The 18,896-nt window shown below is 46.8% G+C and overlaps 7 protein-coding genes across 7 annotated transcripts; 3 read left to right on the top strand and 4 right to left on the bottom strand.

The window, feature by feature from the left end:
* Nucleotides 1-95: 95 nt before the first annotated feature.
* On the bottom strand, nucleotides 96-1,191 carry B0J16DRAFT_346187 (uncharacterized protein). The gene has a single exon (XM_046128402.1). It carries the CDS (start codon nucleotides 1,127-1,129, stop codon nucleotides 350-352), a length of 780 nt encoding a protein of 259 aa, XP_045979590.1. The 5' UTR covers nucleotides 1,130-1,191; the 3' UTR covers nucleotides 96-349.
* Nucleotides 1,192-2,096: 905 nt separating this feature from the next.
* B0J16DRAFT_322500 (uncharacterized protein) lies at nucleotides 2,097-3,380 on the bottom strand (the record flags this gene model as incomplete). Its single annotated transcript, XM_046125709.1, has 1 exon — nucleotides 2,097-3,380. The coding sequence occupies one exon, from the start codon at nucleotides 3,378-3,380 to the stop codon at nucleotides 2,097-2,099; it is 1,284 nt and encodes a 427-aa protein (XP_045979589.1).
* A 278-nt stretch (nucleotides 3,381-3,658) lies between these two features.
* Nucleotides 3,659-5,248, bottom strand: B0J16DRAFT_364018 (major facilitator superfamily domain-containing protein). The gene is made up of 5 exons (XM_046129909.1): nucleotides 4,975-5,248; nucleotides 4,824-4,930; nucleotides 4,601-4,775; nucleotides 4,141-4,549; nucleotides 3,659-4,092 (listed from the first exon to the last, which is right to left on the bottom strand). The coding sequence occupies exons 1-5, from the start codon at nucleotides 5,174-5,176 to the stop codon at nucleotides 3,663-3,665; spliced, it is 1,323 nt and encodes a 440-aa protein (XP_045979588.1). The 5' UTR covers nucleotides 5,177-5,248; the 3' UTR covers nucleotides 3,659-3,662.
* Nucleotides 5,249-5,458: 210 nt separating this feature from the next.
* Nucleotides 5,459-7,609, top strand: B0J16DRAFT_416754 (uncharacterized protein). The gene is made up of 4 exons (XM_046133625.1): nucleotides 5,459-5,694; nucleotides 5,743-6,282; nucleotides 6,332-6,466; nucleotides 6,514-7,609. Exons 1-4 carry the CDS (start codon nucleotides 5,635-5,637, stop codon nucleotides 7,213-7,215), a joined length of 1,437 nt encoding a protein of 478 aa, XP_045979587.1. The 5' UTR covers nucleotides 5,459-5,634; the 3' UTR covers nucleotides 7,216-7,609.
* Nucleotides 7,435-9,151, top strand: B0J16DRAFT_402370 (ankyrin repeat-containing domain protein; the record flags this gene model as incomplete). Its single annotated transcript, XM_046132647.1, has 1 exon — nucleotides 7,435-9,151. The coding sequence occupies one exon, from the start codon at nucleotides 7,435-7,437 to the stop codon at nucleotides 8,740-8,742; it is 1,308 nt and encodes a 435-aa protein (XP_045979586.1). The 3' UTR covers nucleotides 8,743-9,151.
* A 147-nt stretch (nucleotides 9,152-9,298) lies between these two features.
* On the bottom strand, nucleotides 9,299-11,376 carry B0J16DRAFT_416752 (heme peroxidase; the record flags this gene model as incomplete). Its single annotated transcript, XM_046133624.1, has 3 exons — nucleotides 9,299-9,373; nucleotides 9,422-10,237; nucleotides 10,285-11,376. 3 exons carry the CDS (start codon nucleotides 11,374-11,376, stop codon nucleotides 9,299-9,301), a joined length of 1,983 nt encoding a protein of 660 aa, XP_045979585.1.
* Nucleotides 11,377-14,300: 2,924 nt separating this feature from the next.
* Nucleotides 14,301-18,816, top strand: B0J16DRAFT_402366 (ABC-2 type transporter-domain-containing protein; the record flags this gene model as incomplete). Its single annotated transcript, XM_046132646.1, has 5 exons — nucleotides 14,301-14,320; nucleotides 14,411-14,844; nucleotides 14,892-15,287; nucleotides 15,338-17,973; nucleotides 18,025-18,816. The coding sequence occupies 5 exons, from the start codon at nucleotides 14,301-14,303 to the stop codon at nucleotides 18,814-18,816; spliced, it is 4,278 nt and encodes a 1,425-aa protein (XP_045979584.1).
* Between the last annotated feature and the right edge of the window lie 80 nt (nucleotides 18,817-18,896).

The raw sequence follows: 18,896 nt of genomic DNA, 5'->3' as shown, positions 1-18,896 counted from the left end.
AGTTTGATCTCTAAAGACTTCTATTTTCATTACTAGAGTTTTCGTCATAGAATATCTCAGCAAGAGGCGCTTTAACTATGATAACTGAAGTTGACTGGACGTTTACCCTATAGTGTTCAGCTACAACTAATCTTAGAACAGGAAAATCAACGGGGATCCACCCACTATCCTTGCAACCTCGGCAGTTCTCAATAACAGCAGCCAATGAGAACAGTCTCTGTCCAGAACCTTCATCGTAATGCCAAGACATCAGAACAACCGTGCTTTGTCGGGTAGCATCGAGGAACAATTTCACCTTTCGCATGAGAAGACATGACGATGATAATAATCCTTAATTATGTTTCTAGGCTCAAGAGCTGGGAAGCTTCAAGCCTGTAAGGTCCTCGCATGCCTTGACAAGAGTCTCTTGCAAGTCTTCATTCGCCGTCAACGCATGAGGCTGACCTTGCTCCTTCTTGGGATTGAAATAAACTCCAGAGAGACCAGTATCGTAATCACCCTCCGCCAACATAACATAAGTCTCAATACCATCCTCCATCTTATCAGGCGCCTCAGCACCAGCAAGCTTAGTAGGAACCCAACCCGGATGCACAGAAATATAAGAAGAATCCTTGAAGCGTCTCGCGAGCGCGTTCACAAGAAGCATAACGTGAAACTTGGTGTCACAGTAGGCCTGGAAATCCTGCCAAGCCTCTTCACCACGTTCAAGCCAGAAAATGTCCTTGAGGCTGGTATCGGCCTGGTGGTGCAGCATGGAAGCGATGACGATGAAACGCTTGGGTTGCTTGAGGAGAGATGCGAGGATATATGGCGCGACGAGATTGACAAAGACACTCGCTGGTACACCAAGGTCGACCTTTCGGTAGGGTCCGGACATAAGGCCAGCGTTGAGAATGACGGCGTCGAAAGTACCGATGGCGTTGGCTTCCTCGGCTAGTTTCCGCGTCTCAGCAACGGTTGTCAAGTCAGCGATGAAAACACCAGCAGCTCCAGGTAGCTTTGTCTTGACTTCTTCGGCACGCTGTTGGTTGCGGGCGTGGAGATAGACTTCGTGCTTGCGCTCAATTAGTTGACGAGCTGCTTCGAAGCCGAAGCCGTCAGTTGAGCCAGTGATGAGAATTCGAGCCATTTTGATATAAAGTGAATGAGTTGGTTGAGTAGAGTAGAGAAACTGGGTGATGCGGTCAAGAGGAAATGCGTCATGTATAAATAAGTTTCTAGCAGTGGAGCTTTTTTTGGTCTTGATGGGTACAAAACTGGGGTTGATGGGGATCGGACATCTGTGTTGGCCGAGGCCGAATTGTCCCAATTGACAGGGAGGAAACAGGGTGGATCATTATTGACAATCGTTTCCTGACTCGACTTATTTCAAACTTGGTGGAGTCTGGCTAGTAAAAGGCTCTTGTGACGCACTTCACTTTCAAGACCCACCATGTTCTGTTGGCTCTTAAAATGGACTCGAGCTCAATGTGGGGTAGGAAGAGAGTCCTGCTCTAGTGCCCTTGAAACTTGACACAGATTGAACAAGTGCGGTCAGGTCCCGATGTTTTAAACAGAGTTGGCTTGGCATCAGAATGATATTCACTACTAATGAGTTGGTGCCTTGTTCCTTCAGACTAGGAAGATCCACAACACTATCGCATGCCGGGATAGCATTGTCGACATCTACCTCTTGTGGTACAATACTTCTTTCTTCTATCTTAGCCAATTCAATAACCTTGATTGTCACTGCCTAAGCAGGACCAATATCGATGAGCGTTCTGCTATCATCATGACAAGCCGTCATGGAATCGTATGCTAAGAACTATACGCTTGCAACTCCACGTCATATTCAGCTACTGGTCACCAATCAATGTTATCGTGTTGAAAATAGCAACTTAATTACTGGCTCTAGAAACTTCCCCCTCTTGTATAGCCTCTGTCCATAATCGCCTTGGACATAGATTAAGATTACACCGATAACACAAACACCAAAGCTATCAAGATCGATGGCTCCAGGATCATAAACTCGCCCAACCTTGACAAAAAGGCAGACGTCTTATTATTCAGGCCCTATGTTATTGTGAAGTTGATAGATTGGGCTTTCAATTGATCCTTCATCTGACCTGGTTCGTAGGGCTCGTCTCAGCTCGGTCCAGCAATTGTCCGTCTTTACGAGGGAATCGAGCCATATCCCAGCATTCAAGAGCATGTTCGAAAGCGAACGTATTCCTTAAAACTGGGCGACTGACTGTACCCATCCATGGCTCCCAATAAACATCACTCCGCCGGAAGGAAGGATGATCCGCCGTAACCTTATTGCCTTTATTGAGTCTGTAGAACATTTCCAGTAAGAACTCTATTCGCCTTTCGGAATTCATCTGCACCAATTTGCAAAACATGCCAAGGCCCTGAGATGTGAGAAAGTGAATGAATGTCTGTCTTTCTTTTGTTGTGCGTTGTTTGAACCGGGAAGTGTACTTCTGCCATAGTTGTAAATTTGCTTCAATCTCGGGGCTGGGATCGGCGTGATGACGGTCCGGGGTATTCCCAACACGGTTGCATTGCATCGTGCTTCTGATGCTTGTGAAAACCTTCTTTTTGCCTTGCCTCAATATAACTTTGAGGTTGACGCGCGGCTTGTCCGTCTGCCTTTCTTTTATCGAATCTTCCCACTTTTCCCACTTGTCAAGAGTCCAGGCAACATGACTGACCATAGTGTCATATTCCTTCACGATAAAACCGGCGATAGAATATATGTTTCCCGCGCCAATGCCGTCCATCTCTGAGACTTGAAAGAATCGTTCGCGTTTGGATTTATAGCCCTCGAAAAGAACCTCGCCGTTCAGAAAGAACATTTGGCAAAAGGCGTCATAGTGGATAGCAGTTTGGACAAATCGCCATCTTTCGGTCTGGGAAAGCCACAACGTCTTAGGCCAAGTGGCTGGGGTAAACGCTGGGAACTTTAACTTGTAATGTCGGTAGAGCGAACGCCAGCACGCGCATGCATAGTAGCCTGCGACAAACTTCGCCTCGGTATGAAGCCGTGAAATGTTGCGTAGGATCGGGGGATAAGTCGATGTCGATAAGTCAAGTTCCAAGTCGCGGTGATCCCAAAGGTGGTCGTTGACTGCTTCCGCTTCCTCCGTCGTGGCATCTAGCCGCTTCTGACAGCGGATACGTGATGCTAGAGTGGACATGCATAGGGAAAGGTGCGGTTCGCAATCTGGGTAATCAGGTCTCAGAACATCGACCACCGACGTTAAAAGGTGTTCTCGATGGACACTGAACAAATGTAAGAACAGGGGTGAGGATTTCATGAGCGCAGCAACGTCGTGTAGATCACACTCCTTCATAATCTCGATGAGGATCTCGGGTGGAAGACTGTCAATGGTAGCCATGGTGAATGATGCGACCGGTCGCGTTGAGCAAAGGTTGCACGATTCTATTGCAACGAGTGTCTGCCTTAAGTAGCAAGTCCCGACCAGGTCAAAGTTTTCAAATTCTTCACGTCCTTCCACCCGTAAGGTTCGCAGCAGGCAGAAATAGAGTTACAATTGACAACACAGGAGCAAAAACCACAAGAGATGAATATGAACTTGGAACTCTATTAAGTTTTATCCAAGTCCCATTCTTTTAGCTTTTATCATAAAAGCTTATGATGAGTAGCTTGAACACACCCTCTACACTTTAATCCTCCACCCAGCCCCAACAAGAGCCCATCTAGACATAACAGCAAACACAGTCCCAACCAGAATGGATACTCCACAGAAAATGATCAACCCAGAGAAACTACCATCTTGATCACCAACAATAGCTCCAGCAACAGGACTGCCAATAAGCACACCAAATGCCGCAACACCATAAAGCGATCCGTTACGAGTACCAATACTTCGCACATCAGAGAATGAAGCTACCATGGCAGGAATGATGGAAAGTGTGCATCCGGATGTAAAGCCATATAGCGCAGCGTAAGCAATCACTGATGCGGCGGAGTTTGCGGTGAGCCAGACGGTGAGAGTGAAGATGCCACCGAGAAGCGTCAGAGGAATCATGACGTTGAAGACACCGATGCGGTCGCCCAGATATGCTGGTAGAAGTCGGCCAAACGTGCTAGCGATTGTCAGTCAGAGTTCAAACAGGTGGGATGGCGAGACTTACGATGCAGCATTGACAATGGGTACCATGTACTCAGCCAGGCCTGGCGATACACCCAGTGCCTTGGCTTGCACAATGATAAAGTTGAAAGGAAGAAAAGAACCCAGGTATAGCATGAATGCAGATATCGTCAACAGAAGAAACGGCATCTCCTTGAATGGCGTGGTGAAATCATTCGGGTTGAACTTTCTCTTCGGCGGTGGAAGTCTTGACTTGATAGTAAGATTGGCAATAGCCAAAAGTCCAAGAAACAAGAAAGCGATGGATCTCATCGCCCAGCCAAATCCTATTCGAACGACTAGACGATTCACCATGATTGGTAGCACGACACCGCCGAGACTGGATCCAGCGGTGACGATCCCAAAGGCAATGGCGCGGTGTTTAGTAAACCAAGTACCAACAGCAGCGATGGCTAGAGACACTGTTAGGTAGCTATTCAAAGGGAATGAGTTGGAAGACTTACGAGCATAGAAGAGGAATGAACATCCAATAGCACTACAGAAACTCTGAGACAGAAGAATCTGATAATACTCTTTTGAAATGGACGTCATCATAAGACCAAACACATGAAGAAACGAGCCAAAAAGGATTGGTACACGAGGACCAAGCTCATCTGACATCTTACCCACCACAGGGCCCTAATAGTGTGAGAAGATGAATCAGCGGCGGTTTGGAGATGGACTTACCCAGAAAAACATCATGAAGGATTCTACAGAGGGTATCCAGGCGATACTGCTTGATGAGTATGACTTGAGCTGATTCTGGGCATAGTAGTCTTGGAATATGCCGATGCCTATAAATGTTAGTTTCGTTCCCGAGAGAGGTTGGTGGACGTACAGTTAATCCATCCAAAACTGGCGAATACAGCGCAAAAGCTACCAGCGACAACAGACCAGGCTTTTAATCCTCCATCAGGTGCTGGTCCAAAGTCCGTCGCAGGAGCTTTTTCCTCGCCTGACTCCATTTCTGTTGGTAGGGTGTCATTCTGCCGATCGTTCTCGGGCGATGAAGCGCGAGGGTTTTGGTTTGGGCTAGCCATTGTTCTTAAATGAAATCGTCAAGAGAGCTTCAAGAATCGAGGTATGTGAAGAATGAAAAAAATGTGTGATAATGCGTTCTTTGACGCTTCTTAAAAACTTCTGTAGCGTTTATTATGAGACTTCTGACAAATCGTACCCTTGACCATTTCCTCGCGAGATGGTTCCGTATCGGGTTAAGACCCCTTCGGATCCTCGGTGCGGGGTGTCCCTGTTGGGCATCTCGAAGGATGCTACTCTTTACGGCTTAGTCTATCCAGCCCCATGCCAGTCTCCTCGTTCGTGGACGCTATTTCAACGTCTCGTCATTTCTTCACCTTCTTCCACATATTCCCGAAACATCCCTCTAAATTCTCTCGAAGATTGCTGCCAAGTGTAGTTTGGTGTCCGATTCAATAACCTCACAACGAATTGTTCCTGCTTAAGTCTCCGTCCCTCTCCACCCTCTCCTTCCGTGACGATGGTCGGCATCCCTGGTAAATCCAAGGCCTGCCCCGATTGCAGACGGCGTCGCGTAAAGGTATATCCCAAAGATGACACCAAGAAGCCCATTATTAATTCATCTCAGTGCGATCTTACCCGCCCGAAATGTCTACGATGCTCCAAAGCGGGAATTTCATGTCGAGGATACGAGCAATCGACTCTCTGGGTCCACAGAACTCAAGCCTGCCCTAATGTCTCTGCCCTATCTGTCGTGCGAGAGACAAAGTCGCAGGTGTCAATTTCCTGGCTAGGGTTACTACAGAGAATGCGTACACAGCTCGATTCGTTATATGACGTAGAGACGTTCAGACAGCAAGCCCTCTCAATCGCAGACGGTATCTACTTCCCACTATCGAAAGCGGGCAATAGCGAAGGTGACTCAACACCGTCATCTTGGTTCAGAGCTGTATGTCAAATGAAAGCCCCCAGTGAGGCGTTGGACTATTCCCTATTGGCATTCTGCGCAACTCAGATTCGCTTGTCTGGAGAAACGCGAATTTCTTATGATGAGACGGTCGAGCTGTATAACCAGGCTATCTCGAAGGTCATCAGTATCTTGAATAGTCCGTCGATTGGGAATAGTGATCAGAGCCTTGCTGCTATCGTTATGCTTTCCACTTGTGAGGTGAGTAATTAATGGCTATAAGAGAAGGATGGGTACTGACGGGGGATAGCTGTTTCTTTTCCATGCTAGTACGAGTTGGAACGCACATGCTCAGGGCATATCTGCTATACTTCGTAACCGTGCTGTGTATGGAACACACTCGCAGAGTTGGGTTGACCTCTGCCGACGCCTGTGCGTAATCTGCGTAAGTGAATAGTTTGACGGGAGTGAACCTCACTCATTTTATCTCAGGTGATTCAAGCAATGGTTCAGAAGCGACCGCTTTTACTGGAACCTTACGTCTGGCGACAACACATTAGCCCTCCTACTGAAGTAACTTTCACTGGCCTACTAGATCTTACCATCGATCTACCCTCGATAATGGCGAGCGCTCACGAGCTTCTCCAAGGAGATGTTGATTCTGTAGACTTACCCTTTTACATCAACATCCTTCTCCAGAAATATCACGACCTCGATAATTGGCGGATCCAGTACCAAGAACGAACCTGGGCGGAAAGCAAAATACCCGTGTATTGGTCCGTCCCAGCTCGGGCTAGCAATCCAGTCGACACTAGCGATGAAGAGAAGCTATTCCCATTTGCCCTCATCTTCTCATCCATGGGAGCAGCCAGTGCGTGGATATTCGGCTCTAGCATAATGCTAGATATCCTTGACACCATTCTTCTTTGTGTACCGAACTGCGACAGTAATATTCAAGCAGACTCTGAGAAGATAGCCCGATTACTTTGCCAGAGCATAGAGTTTTGCTATCGGACTGAGAATGGGACGTTTGGTCCCCAGATAACCTGTTATTCTCAAGCGACATTGTTGAAGTATTTTGCTCATCGGGGGCTTGAGCGTGAGTTGGAGTGGTATAGGAATATTCCCAATATGAAGTGTCCGGGAGCAAGCTTTGAGATCGACTTGATGCAGTTTCAGGCGTCAGGATCATAAGAAACGAACCTAACTAACTACCTTTCGCGAAGTGGATTCAATCCTCCACCTGTTCTGCTACGCAGTAGGTGGAGTCGTGATATTCAAGACCATTGGTCGGTTGGTAGTCCCTTGTCTGCTGTGCCGCCAAACTGAAGTGGGGCTATGTATAAGCACATTCTCACAACCATTGCTGCCTGCATTTTCATCGTTTGTATATATCTTATAGCACCGAACGCAATGCTAGGGCACAAATCTACGGCAGATCGTGCCAGAAACTCATTCAAAGGGCAGGACTCAGAGTACCCTTTGCACACATCTATTTGCATCAATGACCTGGCGAACTTACAGCACGTGCTTGCGTTTCCAGAAGCTGTATACCTACTCAAGTCAGGCGATGGCTGCTGGGGCACCCCTTTACACCTTGCAGTCCACCTGGATAGTATCGAGGTAGCGAATATTCTATTACAGGCTGGCGCTGATGTTATAGCTGGTTCGTCTGAGCATGAACTTCGCCTATCACCGTTGGCATTAGCTGCTCGTGAAGGCAACAAACGACTACTCTGGCTGTTCTGGAAACATCTGCACAGTAAGCCCTTTACCAACGACATGAAAGAGCTTGAGATGTGCCTTTTCCAAGCGGCTATGAATGGTCAAGTTCCCATCCTCCGTGCTCTGTTAGGATGGTGGGAATGGACGGCGAAAACCAAGAATGATGTCTTGTTGTGGTCAGCGCGAAGCTGGAAGTTCTATTCTACAGAGCTACTTCTCTCGGATCTATCCTTTGATCAACGGACTATGGATGAGGCACTTGGTTGCGCAGTGGCGTTCAAGCCTTTGCTGGCTAGTAAACTCATTGATTACAACGGCGATGATTATGTACAGCAACAACTTTTGATCGCCCTGTTGATTGACGCTGGAGCGGATCCAAATGGAGACACTTATGGGGAACCCTTTATCATAATCGCTGCTCGTCACATCGATCTTGTAGGAGCTCTGAAAGTACTACTTGAAAAAGGCGCCGATCCCAATGCCTCCAACCACGAAGGCAAAACAGCACTGCATTTCCTTGCCTTACCAACTGCTATGCATCAGAGCGGACCACCTGTGCGCATCAACGAAACCGCTATTCGCCTTCTTAGAAGCCATGGTGCGTCCGTACATGAAGGGGATACTGAAGCGGGGGCAACACCTCTCCATGCTGCTGCGCTGGGTTCCAATCTCAAGGTGTTACAGCTTTACATATCCTCGTGGTCAATAGAGGATAAAAGTAAGGCTTTGAGAACGAAGAATCGCTACGGTGAGACGTTACTACATTACGCCGCAGCCGGGGCAAAATGTGATATTGCTGAGTTTCTCATCAGTCAGGGCATTGATGTGAATGGCATCGGTGAAACTGACTGGACACCTCTCCACTATGCGTTGACGCCAATTAAGGAGGGTTCTCATCTGAATAGTCGTGTAAAATCAACATCCGAAGCTACAAAAATGGCCAAGCTCCTTCTCTCCCATGGTGCAGATCCCCTTTCTGTAAGAGCCGAAGGGTAGACACCGCTACACTGTCTCGCCATATCGTCCAACAGAAAGGAGAATAACACTGAGCTCGCCCCGTTCGTTTACAAACTAGTCCAGCGCGCTGTTGTTGTTCATGCCAGGGCTACTTTTATCTTTGGGAAGGGCTGTGTGATAAAGGACGTTGCTATTACTACTGGGGGCAATAAGGTGCAAGAAACTATTCGAGATCCTAAGATTTCAGCCGCGACGATTAGATATGGCTATACAGCTCTACAGTTTGCTGCTTCCCTGGGAATATCAGCTTGGTCAAGGCATTGCTTGAGCACGAAGCTGATCCGCTCTCAAAAGATGCGAGGGGATATACGGTTATTCAAGTGACAACGCATCCGTCACTTATGGCAGACACGCGGAAAGCTATGGTGGATCTTTTGACAGATACAGTATGCCCTAGCTGTTCGTTTTAAGGTAGAGGTAATATTAGGAGCTATTGCTCATTTTCTCCCAATCTCATTGTATCCTTCCAGGCAGACCCAAAGCTGGTAATACAGTTGGGTCTCTAGTACAAACTGTTCCAATAAGCATGACCTTATTAAACCTTAGCCTTGTTTGTCTCCGGTCCAGCATAAGCCGCTGTCTGACCAAGCTTGGTCCAAGGAGCAAAAGCCTATCATAGTCAGTTTCAAAAACTTGATGAAGTCGTAGAAATACTCACATTCTTAACATTATGCAACGGCGCAGCAAGTTCAGGAAAATGTCTGCACAAAACATCCTTCATAGTATTATTCTGCACCCACTCCATCCCCTCGCGAGTATAAACCTCCGGACACCAACCATCTCCAGCCAGAAATCGATCGGACTTGATACGTCGCGTAGCCATGAGGATAAAAACACGGAAGGCTGTGTCACTAAATCCAAAGCCCTTGGGGAGAGGCTCGCTTAGTGAACCGACCAAAAGATCGACGGCTTCAAGGTCGCCTTCGTAGACTTCTTCTAGTTCGGCGGCCAATTTGGCGTCGCCGCCTGTGAGGTCGATGAAGCTTTTTGCTGGCGACATGTGGAAGAGACGACGGAATTCATTGTAGCGAGGAACACCGCGCTCGCGGTCACGGAGGATATCGATGGTTCCCAGATCGATGTGTCTTCCCTCAGGAAAATCTTTGTCACCGGGGACTTTCAAGTCTCGTAGGAAATTGGGCATGTTGTGGGCTCGGATAGCGCCGGGGTGGTTGACGCCGAATGAGTAAAAGACATCCGCAAAGGAAAGTCCTAGACCAGACTCGGCATCATCCTCGAAGGGCTTGCGAGCTGACTCGAATGAGACATCTTGGATGGGGAGTGTATCCTTGTGTTGGCCGTCTTTGATACTGAAGAAGGCGACGTTGTCGGGGATCAGAGGATGAAGGCGGTAGACTGAAACGAATTCTTCTGTGAGGCAGTATGGCACGCCGTCATGGTTGACGCCTGAACCTGGAATACCAGAGATGACGTCTGACTTGTTATCAAACACACGGCCAAAAGCGTGCCACAGCTAATCGCCAAGTCAGCAAAGATCCTTGTAGCCGTCATTTAACTCACCTTATCACCTAAAAGTCCCCACCAATTTGCGTTCATCCCAATCTGCAGCGCAGGATGTTGCAAAATACCAGGCGTCCACTCAACAGTATGAATCTTAGCCATAAGAGCACAATTAATCATCCGAGCGGTATCAAAGATTTGATCACTAGACCAACTTGGATTCGACAGGTGAAGCTGCGTAGCAATGGCGTTATGCTCAAGAGCAAAGAGCGTGTGCAAAAGTTCGAGACCAAGCCACCAGTTCTGTCTGAATCCAGTTTTGGGAATACCATCTTCTGATCGAGGGAGAAATTGCTCGCCTTCTGAGACTGTGACGTCCAGTTGGCCGGGCTTTGACTCGTGGCATTGAGCGCGTAAGGCTTGTGTTTCGGCTTCGGTTGAGCCGTAGATCTGGGAGGCGTCCCACCAGTGTGTGCATTCATTATCATAAGCAGGGGTTTCAGAATCCTGCTTGGATAGGATATCGGCCTTTTTGGTACGAGGGATCTTCATTGTTTGTTCAGTCCACTTGTCTCTCTTCTCAAGAGGAATATTGATGTCCTTGTCGCCGTTGGACACGAGGAAGTGCTGTGCCCAGTCATGAACTTGGAACTGGATCCACGCTGCCGCAAGAAGATTGACGATCTCAGCTGGTTTGAATTGACCTTCCGGTCGAGCGAGAATCTTCTCAGAGATTACTCTGGGGTTCGGTGTGAGCAGTTCCTTCTCAGTGGGCGGCTTGGTGTGTTTCCTTGGAACATTGCGACCGAACCTCATTCCAGCACATCCCATCTTGGGTTGCTTGAGATCATTGTAAAGACCATCCGAGTCTCGAGAGGCGATGAACTTGGAGTCTTTCATTGGGCATTTAGCCTCGGAGCCCTGAAAGTCTGCATCTGGAGATGTGTCGTGCAAGTTCTTCTCACGAAGTTCATATCGGAGAGCGAGGAGATTAAAAACGGCGAACCAGGTAGGAAGTTTGTGCCAATCAATGAAGGTGTTGACACATTTCCAGAAACGAATGTACAAAGACTTGAGGATAGGAACGAGAGACATTCTGAAAAGTCCCCCAAGGAGTGTAAGGGTAGCTAGAACTGCAGTGGTAGAAGCCATGATGTTTGGCCGTTACAGAATACGAGGAACGAGGTTACTTTATACCTGAAAAAGGACTTTTGAGCGACGTAAATTGCACATGTAAGAATGCAAGTCATCCATTCCATGTGACTCCTGGCCAGGGCTGAGGCTGACACAGAAGCGTTATACCTTGTGCTGATTGGTTCATCCACAAACCTTGTATCTCATGTAATCCTGAACCCCGCCGAGATATTGACCTATCGACAAGTAAAAAAGGCGCTGATGCCTGTACAAAGAGGGGAACATTATTTCACAACACGGAATGTGTCGTTACAGCCGTAGCTTACTTCCTTTTGTGGAGGATCTGTTGCACTGGATCGTGACCCTGCAGCTAAATGTTGTGAATACCCTTTGTCAAGCAATGTTCACGCTTCCGTGGTTGGACATTCACAGCAAATATTTCTTTGCTTCAATTGAGACGAAGGGATGTGATAATTCCTGAATATCGGTCCAGAGCCACGATTGGCGTCAACCATGGCGCAGCTGAAGTTGAGAATGCATCTAAGTCGACACAGCCTGGCATATCCTCGCAACTTGATTGGTCAAGGATGTCTCCAATTCGAGTTGCGGCTGAAAGCTGATATCTCCCTTTTTGCGATGATTGGTGGAGTAACATCGTCAGCTTACTCATCGGACTTTTACTGAGTGTACCAGGATGAAAAAAGGACAAATGGTGCGGCCTCGCGGATGCATCTGTTGTTAGGCATAATGACAAGATGGCGAACCGGTTTTGTTTGTGGTAAGGCGGATGGTAGCCACGAAAAGCATTTCGTTCTTCTTAATACGGATCAAGGATAATCCGTCTGAAACTGATTGGTTGAAACTTCGTGGTAGAAGTGTTTGCACTGATGTTTGTCGCAGGCAGTTAAATATTAAATGTACAAGTAAAAGTTCTAGATGTAGTAAACCTGGCGTGCGGTAATGTTGTGAACAACGCACTTTATGATCCATGTAGCGCGCGCTACCAGTATTGTAGGTTAAGCTGGAGGCCGAGCGCTTATTGAGGTTTGTCATACCAATACTTTGAAATCTGTTTAGTTATAAAGAGACGAAAGGTGGCACTTGACTGTTTTCTTAGAGCTTAATCAGTTTCTGCAGGCTTAACTAAGTTCTGTCTACAGGTATCACGGCGGGTTTCTCATTGGACCAAAGAATGAAAGAGGTGCTGAAATATCTGGCACGCGCTCCCACGTCGAAAGCCACCCTATTCATAGTTGAGTTAATGAGGAGATCTCTATAGCCAACGTGAAAAGTATCAACAATCCCCTCGCCCGCGTTGTTATTGCCAAAATTCAAGACGAAACGCGACTGGTCGAAGTCAACCGCAACACACCTGTAGTTCACAATGACCCCAACTAACGTTGCCGGACATGTATCACTCAAACTCTGTCTGGAACAGCTCAAGATTGTAGGACACCTGGGACGGCAGTAAGACTGCGATTGGACGATATCTCGATGCTGCCGACATGGCTTTGCTTCAACCGACGTATGATATGCTCAAAAGAGAGGAGGCTGTCCCATAACTGTACAGGGCCGCCTGTTGTTGGATTTTGTGTCATATCTCAGTTTGCAAGAATAATGCAATGGGTCGGGTATCATAATTGGTTTGAAAGTAGCTCAGATCTCTCCTCACCACCGTTGACGCGTGTTCTCCATCTCAGGTTCAGCAGGGTAGGTGTCAAGGAATTCAGAAACAGCAGCTTGCCATGCTTGTCGAGTTTGGTTCCCACACCATGCAGGTGTATACTCCCAGTAGCACGAGTACCACCCCGCAAACTCCCAGTCAACAATACTCACGACACTGTAGTTGTGTGGTTTTATTGATGTTGATAAGGAAAAGGAAGTGTTTTAACAACTAACCTGTGGGAAGAAGAATAGCTTTATGGTAGTTATTGTAATACTAACTTTATAAGTCATAAAATATACCTATAGACCAGACCTTTATTAGCATTTAGGTTTAAAATCTGCGATTATTCTTATGTTGATTTGATATGTATATTGGGGACTTACGCCTCGGAAAAACTAAAAAGAATTACTCACGACACGACCATCGCGAACCAAGACCTTGAAGGGATTCGGATTACTACGGGTAAAGACTGGCGGCGGCCAAGGTTCGTCTTGTAATCTGGGTCTTGATCGCGGTATGCGTGAATAGGGGAACGAAACTCCTTCGCAACTCTCAACTCCAGTCCCTGGCGATGGCTGAAGGGATCTCAATCCCTCGAACATCTGCCGAAGCTGCGAGAGAATATTCCCTATGTCTGTATCAGACAATGTTAACGAGCCTTCGGCTAAACACTTCCCCCGAACGCGCTCTATTACGATGGCTTCTCGCTTGTTACTAACGAATGCGCAGTGCACAGCTGGCTGGGCGTAGCGTTCTTTCCAAGTCTTCATCCACCCCCCAGTTAAAAAGTCAATTCTACGCTTTGTGAAGTGGCGTTAATTAAATCAACTGCTGTAGAATTGATCTTAGACTGTAGGACTAGCTTGTGCTATTAGAGTTTATATTCACACGTCATGATGAAATTATTCTATTCCAGCGATAAGCAGCCACGTAAGTGTCAGATCATGTCTCGTACATGGCAAGGCCGCCACATTAACTTACACCACCTTGGGAGGGTGGGTTCAGAAGCATCCCGACTTATCGGCGAAATGGTTACTAAAAAGCATTTTCTTGATCGGATGATGAGTATTTGTGGACCTGGAATGTACCACTGTAGATACCTTGTATTTTGTTCAAGCTACCCCCCGTTAATAAGAACAGGCATCCATCACTATCACCGTAAAGAGATCTATCACTTGAATTTCTATACTTTCAAAATTTTCAGAAACAGTCTTTTTCCCCTCTATTTACGTTATAAAATATTCTTGTGCTTATAAAGTGTATACAGATAAGCAGTATGAACACAAGCAAGAAACAGTCAGAGGCTACGGAGCATTACGAAGTTGTCGATCCTCCCTCGACAGACACCCCGACATCCCAGCATCCTATAGCTGTATCTCCCCAAAGTCGTCGAGATGAGTCTCAAGACGCGATTTTACAGAAGTTAGGACTCGTGGATGAAACTCTGAATCCATCGAACCCAACCTTTGACTTTCAAAAATGGTCTCAAGCACTCGTCAACCTGCGGAGCAGACTCGATCTTCCAACTCCACCGCGTTCCGGGTTTTGTTTCAAAAATCTTTCTGTTAATGGAAGTGGCCCGGTTATTGAGCAACAAGATACTCTATGGACACTACTTACCCAGCCGTTCAATATCAGGTCCTGGTTCCGCTCGAAGGAGACCAGGTGTATTCTTACTGCCCTTGATGGAGTCGTCCAGAAGGGACAGCTGCTCCTTGTTCTAGGCCGTCCTGGTAGTGGTTGTTCAACTTTTCTAAAGACCATCGCGGGTGAGATGCAAAGTCTGGAGATCAACTCATCCTCCGTTCTTCATTACTCAGGTACAGCAAACATGAGACACATCGCAATGCAAAGTTAACAAGGCTAGGCATACCACACCAAGTAATGTCTCGGGACTTCAAAGGCGAGTTAATCTACAACCAAGAAGTAGACGAACACCTTCCCTACCTAACAGTCGGTCAAACCCTCGAATTCGCCGCTGCTATGCGGACCCCACGGGCAAGACTTCCAGGAATAACGCGCAAGGAAAGAATCAACCATGTTGTCCAAGTCATGTTGACGATATTTGGTCTATCGCACACCAGACATACAATTGTTGGAAATGATTACGTCCGAGGAGTTTCTGGTGGGGAAAGGAAAAGGGTTTCCATTGCTGAGACTGCACTTTCTGAAGCTGCTATATCGGCGTGGGATAATTCTACTCGAGGCCTAGATGCCGAGTCTGCGCTACATTTCATTGCTCGCCTACGAACTCTTTCCGATTGTATGAATCATGCACGCTAACGTTATGACGATTCACTAATCATGTTATAGTAACTCAATCATCTAATGCGGCAGCCATATACCAGTCTTCGGAATCTATGATTAATCTATTTGATAAGATATTGGTCCTCTACGAAGGGCGAGGAATCTTCTTCGGTCGTACTTCTCTAGCTTCAGACTATTTCGAACATATGGGTTGGTATCGGCTTCCAAGGCAAACGACCGGAGACTTTCTAACCGCCATAACCAACCCCGAACAAAGGCAAGCCAAAGCTGGACAAGAGCGCTCAGTACCTAGAACCTCTGAAGAGTTTGAGCAGTACTGGCGCGCTTCACCTGAATATTCGACATTGATGGAAGAAATTGATGAGTATCAGAAGAACTTTTATGGAAGCAGCAACGTTACGCAAAAGAGATTTGAGGAAATACGCGGGAAGTTGAAAGCAAAGGGAATGTTGAAGAAAGCTTCACAAACAATCTCATACCCAATGCAAATTGCTCTTTGTGCAAAAAGAGCAACACAGCAACTCTGGAACGACAAAGCATCTACCTGCACAACTCTGATTGGGGAGATTGTCATTGCGCTTGTTGTAGGATCAATATTCTACGGCACCCCAGAGACTACAGACGCATTCTTCTCTTACGGATCTGTGCTCTTCTTTTCAGTCCTTCTCAACGTTCTTATGGCCGTGACGGACACACACAATCTTTACAAAGGACGATCTGTTATGGCTAGACAGTCGTCATATGCCTTTTATCGACCGTCTGCTGATGCGTTTGCAAGTGTCCTAGTTGACATTCCTATAAAGTTCGTTGTTGCTATCTTTTTCAATGTCATTCTCTACTTCTTGTCTGGTCTTGCAAAAACTGCATCTCAATTCTTTATTTTTTTCCTCTTTGTTTTTGTTACTACTATAGCTATGTCAATGATCTTTCGGACGATTGCTGCTGCAACGATCTCCCTTCCTCAGGCTATGGCAATTTCTGGGTTTCTTGTACTTGCACTAGTTACCTATACAGGCTTTGTCATTCCCAGTCCTTCTATGCACCCATGGTTCAAATGGATCTCGTATATAAACCCCCTCGCTTATGCCTTTGAGGCTTTGCTTGTCAATCAAGCTCATGGGACTGACTATCCCTGTTCCACCCTTGTGCCATCCTATCCAAACCTTGTGGGCGAGACATTTGTTTGTCCCATACCCGGATCTGTGGCCGGGGAGACTTACGTTAATGGCGATTCATGGTTTGAAACAAGTTTTGATTACAGCTACTCCCATCTGTGGCGTAACCTGGGTATTATTTTCGGTTTCTTATTCTTCTTTTTGGTCATGTACCTTTTGGCTACAGAACTCAACGTGAACTCCTCTGTTAGCATTGAAGTCCCAGTTTTTCTACGCGGCCGTGTTCCAAAAGCCGACGCGAAACTCAAAGCCAGGGTTGACATAGAGCAACCCATGACGATCAAAAATGCACCAAGCGAGATTACCTCTGGCAAACCGACATACACGAAATCAAATGACTCAGTCTTCTACTGGAGGAAATTGAACTTCGATGTCATGATCAAAGGGAATTCAAGGCGGCTCCTGGACGGACCGTCCGGCTGGGTCAATTCAGGTTCCCTTGTCGCCTTGATGGGCGTATCGGGGGCTGGGAAAACGACATTACTCAATGCCCTTTCTCAGAGAATGTCCTCTGGCCAAGTTCATGGCGAGTTCGGTGTTGATGGAAGGCCATTACCGGCGTCATTCAAGACTGATGTTGGCTATGTCCAGCAGCAAGATGTCCATCTTGAGAGTACAACCGTACGCGAAGCGCTACATTTCTCAGCAATGTTGAGACAGCCTCGTAATATACCAAAAAGCCAAAAACTTCAGTCTGTGGAAGAGACGATTCATTTGGTTGGTATGGACGAGTTTGCTGATGCTATTGTTGGATTTCCCGGCAAGGGACTTAATGCAGAGCAACGCAAGCGTTTGAGTATTGCCGTCGAGTTAGTTGGAAAGCCATCCCTGCTGTTGTTTCTGGATGAGCCAACTTCAGGACTAGATAGCCAATCCTCAGAAGCAATCTTGAGCCTACTCCAAAGGTTAGCCTTGGGAGGGTTGGGGATCTTGTGTACGATCCATCAGCCAAGTGCTATGCTGTTCCAGAGGTTTGATAAGTTGTTGCTTATGGCGCAAGGTGGCAAGGTTGCCTACTTTGGAGATATTGGGGAGAATTCGGGCACGGTGGTTGGTTATTTCAATGAACGCGCACCACGAAAGTGTAACGACGACGAAAATCCCGCCGAGTATCTTCTCGATATGATTGGCAATTCCAAAGAAGATGAGTTGGACTGGCCTTATATATGGAGTACTTCCCGAGAGGCTACTGAAGTGGAAACTGAACTGGAACGCATTTCACATTCGTCAACCTCCAAATCATCACATGAACATGGGGCTCAAGACCAACAACGACGCGCCTACCCTGTCCCCCTGATCTTGCAGTTACCAATCGTGTTGAGACGCGCAATGCAACAACACTGGCGGTCACCAACATACATTGTCAGTAAATTTGCATTAGGAGTCGCAGGCACTTTATTCATCGGCTTCTCGTTTTTCAAACCTGGTAATTCTATCATCGGAATCCAAAACGCCATTTTCTCGATTCTCATGGTTTGTGCCATGTTTAGCAGCTTAGTCCAACAGGTAGAGTTTTGCGACCTTTAAAAATCTACATAGCTAATGGTGGTGTTACAGATTATGCCGAGATTTGTCATGCAACGTACTATCTATGAAGTTCGTGAGCGTCATTCCAATATGTACTCATGGATTGTTCTCATCCTGGCCAACATCCTCGCGGAAATTCCATACCATATTATCCTTGGTGTAATGAGCTTTGCGATATTCAACTACACAGTCTTCGGAATACGCTCTTCTGAAGACCAAGGGCTGGTTCTTCTATTTTTTGTTTATTTTTACATCCTTGTTGGTACGTTTGCAGCCATGGTCATTGCGCCATTGCCCGATGCGACTACGGCTGGCCGCGTGACAACAGTCCTATTTTCTATGATGATTCTATTCGCTGGTGTTTTTCAAACTCCAACTGCTCTACCTGGTTTCTGGATATTTATGTATCGCGTTTCGCCCATGACATATCTTGTTGGCGGCGTGTCTGTTAGTGGACTTGCGGGTGATTCAATCATTTGCTCCGATTCTGAGCTTGCTATCTTCCAGCCTCCAAGCGGTGAGACCTGTGGGTCATACATGCAGCAATACATTCAACAAGGAGCATCAGGAGCGCTGCTCAACCCTGAGGCTACAAATGATTGTTCTTATTGTCCTATTCGAGATACCGATCAGGTCTTGGCTCGCTCTGGCATGTATTATCAGGACAGATGGAGAGATTGGGCATTTGGTTTTGCTTATGTCATTTTCAACATCGTTGCTACCTTTTTGCTTTACGCACTGTTCAGACTAGCCCTTTGGAGGATGGGGGTCCAGAGGACCAAAGAAATGTTTCGAAGGCATGGACGTCATACAGGCGGTTAAAGAGGTAACATTGTCTCAAATCTCGATACTTGGAGATTGCAACTAGGACATTAGCCTTAGCGAATTGTTTGTAGCTCCAC

The sequence above is a fragment of the Fusarium flagelliforme genome (assembly GCF_020744385.1).
Source record: "Fusarium flagelliforme strain FIESC 12 MPI-CAGE-AA-0113 chromosome Unknown B0J16scaffold_6, whole genome shotgun sequence".
In the NCBI taxonomy this organism is placed as follows: Eukaryota; Fungi; Ascomycota; class Sordariomycetes; order Hypocreales; family Nectriaceae; genus Fusarium; species Fusarium flagelliforme.
The sequence above is the reverse complement of the archived record's forward strand: the minus strand, read 5'-3'. Positions and strand labels throughout refer to the sequence as shown.

Excerpts from the sequence above, each read along its gene's own strand:
- B0J16DRAFT_346187 (XM_046128402.1), bottom strand. The coding sequence starts at position 1,129 with ATGGCTCGAATTCTCATCACTGGCTCAACTGACGGCTTCGGCTTCGAA.
- B0J16DRAFT_416754 (XM_046133625.1), top strand. The coding sequence starts at position 5,635 with ATGGTCGGCATCCCTGGTAAATCCAAGGCCTGCCCCGATTGCAGACGG. Across the intron at positions 5,695-5,742 it reads GCAGACGGCGTCGCGTAAAG|TGCGATCTTACCCGCCCGAA; the intron begins GTATATCCCAAA and ends AATTCATCTCAG. Across the intron at positions 6,467-6,513 it reads GACGCCTGTGCGTAATCTGC|GTGATTCAAGCAATGGTTCA; the intron begins GTAAGTGAATAG and ends ATTTTATCTCAG.
- B0J16DRAFT_364018 (XM_046129909.1), bottom strand. The coding sequence starts at position 5,176 with ATGGCTAGCCCAAACCAAAACCCTCGCGCTTCATCGCCCGAGAACGAT. Across the intron at positions 4,550-4,600 it reads TTCATTCCTCTTCTATGCTC|CCATCGCTGCTGTTGGTACT; the intron begins GTAAGTCTTCCA and ends CAGTGTCTCTAG. Across the intron at positions 4,093-4,140 it reads CCCATTGTCAATGCTGCATC|CACGTTTGGCCGACTTCTAC; the intron begins GTAAGTCTCGCC and ends GACAATCGCTAG.